We start from the raw sequence: 13,225 nt of genomic DNA, 5'->3' as shown, positions 1-13,225 counted from the left end.
AATGAACATCTAGGTCCTTTCCATAGTTTGGCTATTGTGACATTGTTGCTATAAACATTCAGGAGCACATGCCCCTTCAGATCGCTACATTTGTATCTTCAGCGTAAATACCCAGCTGTGCGATTGCTGGGTCTTAGGGTAGCTCTATTTTCAGCTTTTTGAGCAACCTCCACACTGTTCTCCAGAGTGGCTGCATCAGCTTGCATTCCCACCAGTAATGCAGGAGGGCTCGCCTTTTTCCTCATCCTCGCCAGCATCTGTCGTTTCCTGACTAGTTAATTTTAGCCATTCTGACTGGTGTGAGGTGGTGTCTAACTGTGGTTTTGATTTGTATTTCCCTGATGCCAAGTGATGTTGAGCACTTTTTCATGTTTTTCACTGTTGGCCATTTGGATGTCGTCTTTGCAGAAATGTCTGTTCATGTCTTTTGCCCATTTCTTGATTCGTATATTATTTGTTTGGGTGTTGAGTTTGATAAGTTCTTTATAGATTTTGGATACTAGCCCTTTATCTGATATGTCATTTGCAAATATCTTCTCCCATTCTGTCAGTTGTCTTTTGGTTTTGACTGGAAAAACATGCCCTTTGGCCTACAAAGTTTCTCTAGGCCTCAGTGTTCTGATGGCATGCCCCATGGTATTTAATGTTTTTCCATATCTGACCCTTCTTACAAATTGCTGATATTTCTTACAAATTGGATCGGGGGCTTGATCGGATTCAGGATCATTTAGAACAGGGATTGGGGAAGCAAGAACACTTCGTGGGTAGTGGTCAAGAGGCCCCTGGTTTCTGATGATCTCTTCATGATTATGGTCTGAACCCATCATTTTCTCTGATTGCAGTAAGCTCAAAAACAATCAAATTTTTAAGCAACTTGCCTGTGCCAACTAAAACATTTTGCTGGGTGAATATACCACCATGTTGTAGCTTATGTCCACAGTTAAGAAAATAGGCAGAAGCCAGTTTCACAAAATCTTATGAAGTTTTTGGAATCCAGTGTGTATTTTATATTTAGATGACATTTTAATTTGGATGCCAAGTTTTCATCAGAAGTACTTGATCTATATTTAGATTTTATGATATTACAGGTAAAAACATACATTCATGTTTGTTCCCTACACACTTAAAAGCTTTCCAATAAGTGAATAAAGTACCAAAAAAATCTCTTTTTAAAAATCTTTTTGAAGATTTTATTTATTTGAGAACACAAGCAGGGGTGGTGGTGGGAGACAGGGGGAGAAGCAGACTCCCTGCTGAGCAAGGAGCATGACGTAGGGCTCAATCCCAGGACTCCAGGATCATGACCTGAGCCAAAGGCAGCTGCTTAACCGACTGAGCCACCCAGGTGCCGCCCCCTGAAAAACTCTTTAATATTCACATTCACATTGACAAAACTGTTTTTAAGTTAATTAAATATTAAAGTTTTAGTTTCTTAGTTGAAATAGCCGTGTTTCAAGTGTTGATCCTTGTGTTGGAAGGTATTGGGAACGAAGGCGAAGAAATTTGGTTTCTCCTGCATCTTGAACGAGAGGTGTTGGGGTTCAGGGACTGAATAACTAGGTCTGCTAGGGCTCTGATCACATGATCTGGCAGCAGGAGGCATAGATATACTGAACCTGGTAGAGCTGTGTGGCCGCTGCTTTCTGGAATGACTTTAAAAAGACTGAGATTGTTGGTGGATAACTGAAGGGGTGTTCTCAATTTCCCCTCCTCCTTCAGCGGAGATTCTCCAGGCAAATGACCTCCTCACCCAGGGAGTTCTGCTGTACAAACAGGTGATGGAGGGCCGAGTCATCTTTGGGAACACAGTGACCAGCTCAGTGGGAGACCTAGCTGTCTCCACAGGTATGTGCAAAGAAGCCTCTCTTACCTTCTGCCCGGACATCCTGCAAATCCTGGAGAAGAAATGGATCCTTAGAATATTCTGGGTTGTGGTGTGGAAATGAGAGGCCTTGCCCTTTTTTCCCCTTCCGTTCAAGAGTTGGTTTTATGTAGCCAGCCTCTGCCACATGTGCCATCACCAACTGGTGGGCGGGCTGGAGCCCGTCTCTGGCTCTCCACAGGAGCACATGGTATTTTGCACCCAGGTTTTGATTCCTCTTCTCGTGAATGCTTACTCAGGAGAGCTAGAGACCAAAAAAACAAAACAAAAAACCAAACCAAAACAAAAAAAGATCTGTGTGTTGGTGGCTAACTACATCAGAATCATCTGGAATACTGGCTAAAACGCAGATTCTTAGGTCTTCAGCTTGGAGCTTCTGTATCAATACTCCTTAGCGCGTGGCCTGGGGGTTTGTGTTTTTATCAAGCACTCCAGTGATTGTGATGAGCTGTTGTCAAAAGGCCTGTGAGGCGGAGACGTCCGCTGTGTTGCTGGCCAGGTTGACTGGATGCCTAGCAGAGGACACCAGTTGCTGGGGTAGGAAGGCAGTCCTCTGGCTGCGTCCTGTCCTGTTCCAGATGTCGGCGCAGGCTGTCCACCACGGGGGGCACTGAGGGGCGGTGTGATGTCTTCTGTTTGGGAGGAGGCCTCTGGGAAGCTGGCGGGCATTAAGTGGAGACTGTGCTCACATGCTGACCTATTTTCCTGACTCTTGTGTAGTCTTTCAGAAACCCGCAGGCCGCACGAAGAGCTGCCCTCTGATTGACTTGGAGGTGGACAGCGGATCTGAGCAGGCCGGGACTGTGGCACTGTCCTTGCTTCACCAGGACCTGGCAGCCTTAGGTGAGGGAGGGTGTTTGCGGGGAGCAGGCCCAGAATGGCCCTGACTCCCAGGGAGAGCGAGTAATCTGGTTCCGCTTCGGGAGACTATGCCTGTTTTCAGAGGGAGCTGGGTATACAGTAGCCCCCTCGTCCGTGGTTTCAGTGACTCGTGGTCTGGAAGCCGATGAGCCTCCTTCTGACCTCTGGTCAGAAGGTCACTAGTAGCCTAGGGCTGCGTCCCATGCCTACGTTCACGTCACTTCATCTCATCACGTAGGCATTTTATCATCTCCCACCACAAGAAGACAAAGGGTGAGTACAGTATAATATATTTTGAGAGCGAGACCACATTCACATAACTCTTACTGCAGCATATTATTTTTATTATCTGTTACAGTGTATAACTTACAAAGTAAACTTAATCATAGACATGTATGGGTGGGGAAAAACATAGTATATGGAGGGATTGCTACCATCTGCCTTTGCAGACATCCACCGGGGTCTTAGAACATATCCCCTAATGAATAAAGGGGCGCTGCCATCCCGGGAGGTCCCCATCGCGTTTAGTCTCAGATTTGCCATGGATGACTTGAGAATGATTTTGGGTAATTTGCTTTTCCCAGGCTTTCTGTGTGTTCTAGAAAGGGTGAACATGGTATCAATCTCTAGCTCCTGTCAGGTAGAGTTACTGGTGCGCATCTTTCTGTTTCTTCCTTCTAGGACTCAGTGATGCTCCGGTTACCAACAAGGTAAGGAAGCTCTTCCTAGGCGCTGGAAAGGAGGTCCCTCAAACCTGCGTTCATGAGGGCAGTACTGCCTGGGTGGTGGGGGGAGGGGCCACAGCATAGCCTGGTGGCGACTGGATTTGGAGGTCCGGAGCCTCTTCCTTACTGTTACTGTCTGGCTTCAACCCCCAGAGAGACACATTTTTCCCTCTCCTTATACTCCTACCCTCTGCAGTGGTATCCAGGCTCCCGCTTACTGAATGTCAGATCAGGAGTCCTGTGTTTTCTGGCCCTTTTTCTCCCCCTGTCCCAGGAAATGCAGTCAGCCTTTGTCCTGGTGTCACCATGGCTCCTGGTCATTCATACCATGGCCTTACTTTAGGCATTCCTGCTTTGACAGGTTGCTGGTCAGAATTGCTGTAAGGAAAAGAAGAATCCCCCCGCCAGCATGCTGCCCGGTGGTGATGTTCAGAGCCCTTCTGCGGAAAGGAACTTGCTGGATCTCCTCTCCCCACAGCCATGTCCAGGGCCTCTGTGAGTCTCGTGGGCAAGGAACATAGAAGAGGGGCTCCCGTGCGTGTGCTTCTGCTCATCGTGTGGGGGGCAGGCTGATGGGCCCTGTTAGTGTACAGTAACACGGGGCACGCTTGCAGATAGCCAGAGCCCTCTCTCCCTGGGCAGGCTGCTGCTTTCCTACCCCAGGTTCTGTGTGTGCTTCCCCTTGTCTCCTTTGACTCCCCATCCCAAGTCAGACCAAAAAAACATGCTTTGGTTAGGACCTCTGCAAAAAGGGGTTGCTTTAACTAGTAGCAGCAGTCGGTGATGGTTTTGGTGTTCACAGGCTTTTTTTTTTTTTTTTTACAATGAAGTTAAGCAAAATTTGATCACTAGAGAACTAGATAACATAGAAAGGCCCAATTATCACTCTCTAAAGATAATGTCGAATGTTCCTTTGCTTTTCTCTCCGTGTGTAATGGGTTATGTTGTTTATTTTTTATACACATAGGATCATCATTTACAAACGGTTCCCCAGTGTGGTTTTTCCACATCGCATCTTTGAAACATGTGCATGTCAGTTTCTATAAATTTGTCGCATTCTGGTGGTCTAATGATCCATGTGCACATAATACTCATATATTTAGTCACTGCCCTCTTGTGGGTGTTTAAATACCTTTCAGTTCAGAGGCACTTGGAGCTTTGTTACAGTGCGGATTCCTAGAGGTAGAAGTGCTCTAGCGTGTGAATCTAAATATGTGAACGTAGATCCTGCTGCTTTGCCTCTGGAGGGCTGGGGTGGTTTGCCTTCCCATAGACAGCCTGAGCACGTCCCTATCTGTGGTAGAGACGCAGGGCCCTGGCGTACAGGAAGACGTGCTGGGACGTCGTTCTCGTTTGCACTCAGAGGGTGCATCTTTTCATTTTCTCCTTCTAACCACTCAGCTGGGGGCTGGTAATCTTCCTGATCTGTGTGGGTTATTCTGCACTGTAGTTTCAGTTTGTATTGAAAATGTCTTTGGAGAGCCTGGGTGGCCCAGTCCGTTAAGCATCTGATTCTTGATCTCCGCTCAGGTTTCTATCTCAGGGTCATGAGTTCGAGCCCTGAGTTGGGCTCCTTGCTGGGCGTGGAGCCTACTTAAAAATGTTCTCAATTTACATTCCAAATGGACAAAATCATGAAATGTGAATATCACGGTCTGTGTAGTGGTGTTATCATCTTCCTAGTGCCCATACCATATATGGGAAACAATCTGAGCAACATGTCAGAGGCTGCCTCGCAACTACAACCCTCATTCCTTTAATAATAGCTCTAGTTTACTGGGTTCTTAGGTCTGCACAGTCCCTGCAATTCTTTTCGTATATTTTCTCATTTAATTCTAATAACAACCTCATGAGGTAGATGCTAGATGATTTCCATTTTACAGATGAGAAAACGGAGGCACAGGTGAAATTACCCATCTAAAGTCTTACCTCTTTAAAACACACACACATACACACACACATATGTATTTCTTTTTCTCTCTCTTTATTACCTAACTCTTCAGAAAGCCTAATCAGATTCCTGAAATTGTGTATTATTTTTGTAGTCTTGATATTTTTTTCGTTTATTTGTAGGAATTATGTTCCACAGAAGAGCATTCCTAAGGAAGTGCCCCCTGGCACTAAGTCCTCTCCAGGTTGGTCCTGGGAAGCTGGGCCATTGGCTTCTTCCCCAGCCACCCAGAATACATCGCTGGCTCAAGTGTTTGTCCCTTTGGAGTCTGTCAAGCCCAGTAAGTACAGTTTTACCTTCACCACCCCCCACCCTTGCTATTAAATACCCAGCTTTATCTGCTCTGGACTGGTAGGGGGTGGCTCTTAAATTGGGGAAGGTGAGTGCTAGGGATTTTGCCTGGGGGCAGAGGGTAAGGAGGTGGCTTCACAGTCTCTTACCTACTATTTTTCATAAAGTTTTCTGGCTTGGGGTTGACACTAAAGGTGAAGGATATTGGCAGGCAGACTTTAATGAGGGGACTCGAGTCTTTTTAGACATGATGCTCACTTATTTGAAATTGAAGGGAATGTCCGGTCCAGTGTGGCAGAAATAACTTTGAAGAGGTGGGATTAGGTGGAAAGGAAGAACTTGGCTAGTGGCCGTCTACCATGGGGGCTCCTCAGTGCAGGAGAGCAGAGGTTCCCTCCTTACGAAGGAGGAAAGGTGACTGCATGTGGTCGGCATACCGGCATGGGAGCAGGAGACACCCAAGGTGCTTGGATGTACAGTACAGGCCCTTTTCTCTGGGCACACAGCTCTCCTGTGGCTCTGTGTGCTGATGTCGCATCTGGAACCAGGCAGAGGAATTAAACAGTATGCAGTAGGAGCCATTTGTGATACTTTCTTGACCTTAAAAATAATACCTGTCTAGTGTTAATTTCCTGGTTTTGATCATTGTCCCATGTTACATAATGTTAATCTTTGTAAAAATGTAAACATTTGAGGAAGCTGGGTGAAGGGTGTATGGGAGTTGTGTTTTTGTAACATTTTATAAATCTGAAATTATTACAAAAGTACAAAAATGAAAAAACACATTTAACGTAGAAATTTTATTTTTAAAGATCTTATTCATTGGGGGGGGGAAGAGCAGGGCCAGAGGGAAAGGGGGAGAGAGAATCTCAAGCAGACCCCACGCTCAGCACAGGGCCTGATGCTGGTCTTGACCCCTGGACCCCAAGATCATGACCTGAGCCAAAATCAGGAGTTGGACACTTAACTGACTGAGCCACCTAGTTGCCCCTCAAAGTAGAAATTTTAGAAAAAACAGAGCAGAAAATTAAAATCATCTATACTGGTCACCCAGAGATGGAAGTTCTATTAATATCTTAATGTGTCTTCTTGCTTAGTCATGTGTATATATATATACTTTTTTAATAAATTGGCACTGCAGTATATTTAGAATGTTTTACAGCCGGCTTTACTTTTATAAGCCATAGCATTTTTTCATGCTGTGAATTATTCTTCGAAACATTTACTTTTTAAATGTCTCCATACATCTATAATCATGGTATTGTCATTCATTTATTCAATTCCTTTCTTCATTTAAAATTTTTTTAATTAAAAACATTTTTTTGGAGTGAGAGCACATGAGCTTGAGTGGTGAGGGACACAGGGAGAAGGAAAGAGAGACTCTGAAGCTCTGTGCTCAGCACGGAGCTGGGCTCCATCTCATGACCCCAAGATTACGACCTGAGCTAAAATCAAGTCACTTCACTGAGACACCCGGGTGCCTGAATTCAATTCCTTTCTGAAGGATAATTTGTTTCTAGTTGTTTGCTGTTAAAACTGCTATGCCGAACATCTCTGGACACTTCTATGTTTAAACATTCTTGATTATATCATGAGGATATATTCTTAGAAGTGCTGGGTATAGACATTTGAAATTCTGATCTGCATTAGCAAGATCCCTTCACAAAGGTCGCCTCTTTCCCTGTACCCTCACCACCGTACCTCAGGAGTTTGCAGACTTTTACATCGTTGTCAGTTTCAGTGTTAAACCGTTGAATGTACACTTTGTTGGTATCAATGTTAAACTACTGAATGTACACTTTGGTAAGTGATTTTTGGCATCAGCGAAGGATCTTCATTAGAAATTTTTTCCCAGGGCGCCTGGGTGGCTCAGTGGGTTAAGCCGCTGCCTTCGGCTCAGGTCATGATCTCGGGGTCCTGGGATCGAGTCCCACATCGGGTTCTCTGCTCAGCAGGGTGCCTGCTTCCTCCTCTCTCTCTGCCTGCCTCTCTGCCACCTTGTGATCTCTGCCTGTCAAATAAATAAATAAAAAATATTTAAAAAAAAAGAAAAGAAATTTTTTCCCAAATTATGTAGTTGTCTTCCACTTACTGAGCCAGCCACTGATTTTGAAATAGATGTTCTAGAATTCTCTCATTAGGTCTATTCTGCATGCTTAGTTTTCTACTTCACTCAGTTGTGTACTTACGAGTATTTATTGATGCAGGTAGCCCTTCCCCTCTCATAAATGGTTAAGTCTTGCACCACCCCCCATACCCTATTTGCCTTAGCCCATTGGAATGTCATTAAACCTACTGACTTGAAGAGATGTGTCTTTATTGTTTTGTAAAATTAAATACGAGAGATGTGTGTGCATGTAGTCATAGAAGAGAGACCAGAAGGAAATAGGCCCAAATGTTAGCAATACTTTTATTTCTGCGTAGAATTAATGGTGTCTTTTATTTCATTCTCTATGAGATCGTGTATTTTCTGTAATGTTCATAGTATTTGAGTCCTAATCCTGTCTCCCTTAAAGTTCCTTTTTTTTTTTTTTAAACTGGTAATATGCTGGGGCGCCTGGGTGGTTCAGTTGGTTAAGCGTTTGCCTTCAGCTCAGGTCATGTGATCGCAGGGGTCCTGGGATTGAGCTCCGAGCTGACTCTCTGCTCAGCGGGGAGTCTGCTTCTCCTTCTCCCTCTGCCCTCCCCCTACCCCCTCTGTGGCTTGTGCCCTCTCTCTCGCTCGCTCTCTTGCTCTCGCTCTATCTCATATAAATAAATAAAATCTTTAAAACAAAACAACTGGTGATGTGCTTCAGGGGGTTGGATGGTGGGGAGCGATCAGTTTGAGGGGACCTAGGAGTCCAGGTTGGGAGTAGTGAGAGCTGGATCACGGCAGCACCGAAAGCTTGGTTCCGAGGAGGTTAGTCCAGGAGCTGTGCTGACTGGAGAAGCAGCGGCAGCAGTGGGTGATAACATGCACATCTTTCAGGCGTGGCTGTTGGTGGCCTCGTGGTCATGCTAACCTTTTGCTTGGGTCCTTCTCCACCAGGCAGCCTGCCGCCTCTTATCGTGTATGACCGGAATGGATTCCGAATTCTGCTCCACTTTTCCCAGACGGGGGCCCCTGGCCACCCGGAGGTGCAGGTGTTGCTGTTGACCATGATGAGCACTGCCACCCAGCCTGTCTGGGACATCATGTTTCAAGTTGCCGTGCCGAAGGTGAGCCGTCTGCTGGCCAGCTCCCTAACCTAGGACATGATCTTTGAGTTAGGTATAAGAGACAAAATCCTCAAAGGAGTTTAAGATCAAATGGGAGTTTTATTGGCTTGTTGAGCTGGGGATTTCTGAATATCTGACTTTAGATGTGACCGAATCCAGATAAGTTCTTAAAATGATTCCTTAAGAATCTCTTTCCACCTTGGGGCGCCTGGGTGGCTCAGTGGGTTAAGCCGCTGCCTTCGGCTCAGGTCATGATCTCAGGGTCCTGGGATCGAGTCCCGCATCGGGCTCTCTGCTCGGCGGGGAGCCTGCTTCCCTCTCTCTCTCTCTGCCTGCCTCTCCGTCTACTTGTGATTTCTGTCTGTCAAATAAATAAATAAAATCTTTAAAAAAAAAAAAAAAAGAATCTCTTTCCACCTCTTGACTTTGCTTTCTTCTGGGGAGCCTGTTCTCCAGCAGACTCCAAAGAGCATGGAAATGGCTACCAGCAGCCCCAGAATTACATAGTCCTTTCCTTCCTGAACTCTTTTATCACAGAGGGAAACTTCCATCTGGCACGAGGCATGCATAGTAATTACCTAAGAAAGGGGTAGGTTTGGCCCCATTGGCATTACTTGGGTAATGGGGTAATTGGGACCAGTACCTTGTGTTCAAGGATAATAGAGGTACTCTGACCAGTGTAGACATGACATCCGTTCCTCTTCGAGAGAAGTAGGGCGCCATGACTAACAGCATACCAGCATCACAAAAGACAGGGAAAGGATATCCTGAAAGGTTAGGTTCAAGGTAAGCAAAAGTAAAAATACGCATTCTCTCATCCCTGCGGTAGTCTTGTGGGACATGTGTTATTGTTATCTCTTATTTTATAAACTTCTAGTCCATGGGTTCAGAAAGGTTAAGTATTTTGCCCAAGGTCCCAGAGCTAGTAAGAAGTCGAACTCAGCCCAAGGTATGCCCTAGCTCTTCATGCTGCCTCTCAGAAGCCAACCATTGACCACACAGCTTCGATTTCTGGAAGGAAAGGACTTTGGGACCTTTAATTATTTGGTGGGTGGAGGTCAAGTTTTCCTGTTTACCATAACTCCCTCTTTGAAGCTGTACTTTATTAGGAACAAATTATAGATACTGGATTTTTCTGCCCCCCCCCCACCCCCCCATAGTCCATGAGAGTGAAGCTGCAGCCGGCATCCAGCTCCAAGCTCCCTGCCTTCAGTCCGCTGACGCCTCCAGCTGTGATCTCTCAGATGCTGTTGCTTGACAATCCGCATAAAGTATGTTCTGGTAACTTTGATAGCAGGGGGAGGGGGAGGGAGGCCCTGGGCTGTGGGCAGGTAGCATGGTCGGTTGAAAGAGGTTTATTTAGGTCTTGCTCTAAAGTGTCTGGTTGGGAGTGGTGGTGGGATATTCCCTGCTGAGGGTCTGTTTTCTTCGGGGCTCTGTGGAGGAAGGTCTCTGACTGGGGCGCCATAGCTGGGAATCAAGAGTGACACAAATTCCCCCCAGGACCATGAGTCCTCTGAAAGGGTGAGGCCTGCCTGTCCTCCTCAGCTGGTCTGAGTCGTGGTCCGCCTCAGGACTGCAGAGGCGGGGGAGTTCTCTCAGGACGCATGGCTGGTTCCCCTTGTGTTTGTCGTCTCAGAGGGCGCTGGCCAGGGGTCCCTGTCGCACAGTTGTTTCGGGGTCTTACTGACATGGAGTTAGTGTGATATTGCTATTCCTTGGTGACTGCTGGGTGGGCAGAAACTCTTAGAGTGGGCTGGTCTGTGTCTCTCCCCACTCATTTAATGTCTTCTGTCTTTGTGCAGGAGCCCATCCGGTTACGGTATAAGCTGACCTTCAACCAGGGTGGACAGCCTTTCAGCGAAGTAGGAGAAGTGAAAGACTTTCCAGATCTGGCAGTCTTGGGTGCAGCCTAACTTTTCACAAGACAGACCCCGCCATTCAAGCTTAGGCCAATGTGAATTTTGCTGTCTAGATAGGACTAATCATGGTGATGTAGTGCGGAGTGCCAACAGTTCTATCCTGACGTCAGGCTCTGGATCCCAACCTCTGACTTATTCTGCACATACTGTGTGTGTGTGTGTGTGTGTGTGTGTGAGCGTGTGTGTTGCAGGGCATTTGGGGGAGGGGAGAGCAGGGCTTGGGGTGTGGACAGTGTGGGAAATGCTGAAGCATTTCTGACAACCATCTGCTACAATCCTCTGTTTCTGCATGTTTGTGGACACGGATGTCCCCACCTCAGGTTGGAGGTTTTATAAGCCAAAGTTGCGTTGTGTTTTGTTTTTTTCCATGTATTGTTCCCTTTTCATTCATCCACTCTGTGCCTTGTCAGCCTTTGAAAGTCTTGGTTGCTCCCAGGCTGCTGTTCTCAGGGACCTTAAAAGGGACCTGGTTGGTCTTGGGGCAGAGAGTACCTTCTGGGGCACTGCACTCTCTTCCAAGAAAGACCTTGTCTCCATTTCCATTAGAGAATGCTGCTTGCGTGTGTTTGAGAAGATCTTCAGAACGGAATGCTCGGTGCCCTGTTGGCAGGCGAGGGGCTGCCACTAGAGCAGAGGACCACACTGGGTGGGCCACTCGACGTCCTTCACCACTGTGCCTTAGAATCACCCAGAGAAGACCTTCCGGGGCAGAGGGGAAAGCAGGTCCCAGGCCTCACGCAGGCCTCGGGTTCTGTGGGTGGGGCAGCCCGTCTTGGCCCTTCCTCAGGACCCTCCTCTCCATTCTCCTCCTCCTCCTCCACGAGCGTCTACTCTCAGAGCTCTTCGATGGTGACGCCATGCCCGTCGTCAGTCCTAGCAGACAGGCTCGCCGTCGCCTGTGTTCACCATCCAGCATGGAGACCTGTGACACAAGTAGATAAGAAAAGAGCTTAGCAGTGATTTCAGTGGTGAATATAGAAAGTCCTTGAATAAATACCGTGTAGCAAATACGCTTTGTGGAGTCTTGTGCGTGGGAGACGCAGAGCCTGTTCCATTCGGAGGCGCCAAGCCTGAAGGGCCCTGTTGCCTGTGGAGGAAGTAGGAAGACTTCTTGCCGTGGAACCTCAAGAGTGACTTCAGTGAAGGGAGGCGCCCTGCGGGTCCGAACAAAGCTGGAGAGATGGATTGTCACGTGCGTGGTTTGAAGGGAAATCTCAGGTGCATCACCTGTTCTTACTGAGCGCCTGCTGCGTGCTAGGCATCTTCTGTAGTCCTGCTTTGCTGGTCATGGGGGAAGCGAGCTGAGCTTTGCCGATGGGGCCTGATTAAGGACTTCGAAATCTGAGCCGTTCACCTGTTAAGGCACGATTCTACCTCAGGAACCACGAGACTCTTTGGGGCTCTATCACAAAATCTCATACTTTCCAGGTTGATCTTTGAACTTCTACGTACAGTTAGAATCCCACCAACATTAATTGGCAGGGATCGGAGCTGTAAAAGATCATCTAGCTATGCTCATTTTTAAGCAAATGTGAAAACTCCTAAAACCGATGAGATGGGTGACTTCCTCGTTTGGCATGACTCCCATAAGATTCATTTTATCTAAACTTTCTTGCATGTGCAGGTGTTCTCTATAGCTTTTATGGACTCTAGCTAATCTCATAAGGGTTTTAAGAGGAACCCGTCGTAATAATGCCTGCCTATGCAGAACTTCCATCAAGGTGGGTGAATGAGACTTAACGAGATTTTTACCCCCGGCTCAGTGGTGAACTTGCATCTCAGCCTTCTGTCTTCCAGGAGCCAGACTCCCAGCGGTGCTTTGGTGAAGTTGGACAGGGTAGGGATCTGCATGTGTGTGTTGGGGCGGCGGGGAGTTCCTGATAGTGGCCCTGGTGTTTGTCATCAGTGCCTTCTGATGATCAAGTTCTGCAGCTACTGAAGGCCTGACCGGTATCCTTCTGTTCCTTCCACAAGCAGTTGCAGAGCAGCTGCCAGGAGTTCCGCACTCTGGTAGGCATCGCAGACACAACAGCAGAAGGTTCCTGCCCTCATGGATCTTCTGTTCTAGTGCAGAGACAAATCCATGATGTTCTTGGTGGGGATGGTGCCGATGATCAGTATTTGTCCCCTATCCTGAATTCCTCCTCCAGGATTCTGCTCACCCCTGTCTCCTGACTTACCTTTGTGACTGTTTCTCTTCCTCTGCCCCTTATATGTGCTTTGCCCCAGGGTTTAGGATTCTTCTAAGCACATCTGGGCAGCTAACCCCTAGATGGGTCCTAGACCTCTGTCTCAAGCTTCTGCCTCTTTGCTGACATCAGATCCCTATTCATCAGTGGTTTTTTTGCAGGTTCACTCTTGTCTCAAGCTTGGAAAGCTTAGCACAGAACCC

The 13,225-nt window shown here is 47.0% G+C and overlaps 1 protein-coding gene across 3 annotated transcripts in view; it reads left to right on the top strand.

Moving 5' to 3' along the window:
* The window catches only part of GGA2 (golgi associated, gamma adaptin ear containing, ARF binding protein 2), a 34,747-nt gene extending 21,974 nt beyond the window's left edge, over window positions 1-12,773 (top strand). For 2 of the 3 annotated variants that reach the window (XM_032328086.1, XM_032328085.1), the window contains 8 exons: window positions 1,720-1,845; window positions 2,603-2,725; window positions 3,425-3,453; window positions 3,830-3,963; window positions 5,542-5,699; window positions 8,742-8,911; window positions 10,072-10,182; window positions 10,717-12,773. In XM_032328086.1, the coding sequence (XP_032183977.1) occupies window positions 1,720-1,845; window positions 2,603-2,725; window positions 3,425-3,453; window positions 3,830-3,963; window positions 5,542-5,699; window positions 8,742-8,911; window positions 10,072-10,182; window positions 10,717-10,827 (962 nt within the window). In that variant the 3' untranslated portion in view covers window positions 10,828-12,773. Of the gene's footprint in view, window positions 1-1,719; window positions 1,846-2,602; window positions 2,726-2,981; window positions 3,017-3,424; window positions 3,454-3,829; window positions 3,964-5,541; window positions 5,700-8,741; window positions 8,912-10,071; window positions 10,183-10,716 lie in introns of those variants that run through there. The other variant, XM_032328087.1, reaches the window with a different exon arrangement.
* The last annotated feature ends 452 nt before the right edge of the window (window positions 12,774-13,225 follow it).

The sequence above is a fragment of the Mustela erminea genome, chromosome 20 (genome assembly GCF_009829155.1).
Source record: "Mustela erminea isolate mMusErm1 chromosome 20, mMusErm1.Pri, whole genome shotgun sequence".
NCBI lineage: Eukaryota > Metazoa > Chordata > Mammalia > Carnivora > Mustelidae > Mustela > Mustela erminea.
Note: the sequence above shows the minus strand (reverse complement) of the source record. Positions and strands in the feature narration are given on the sequence as shown.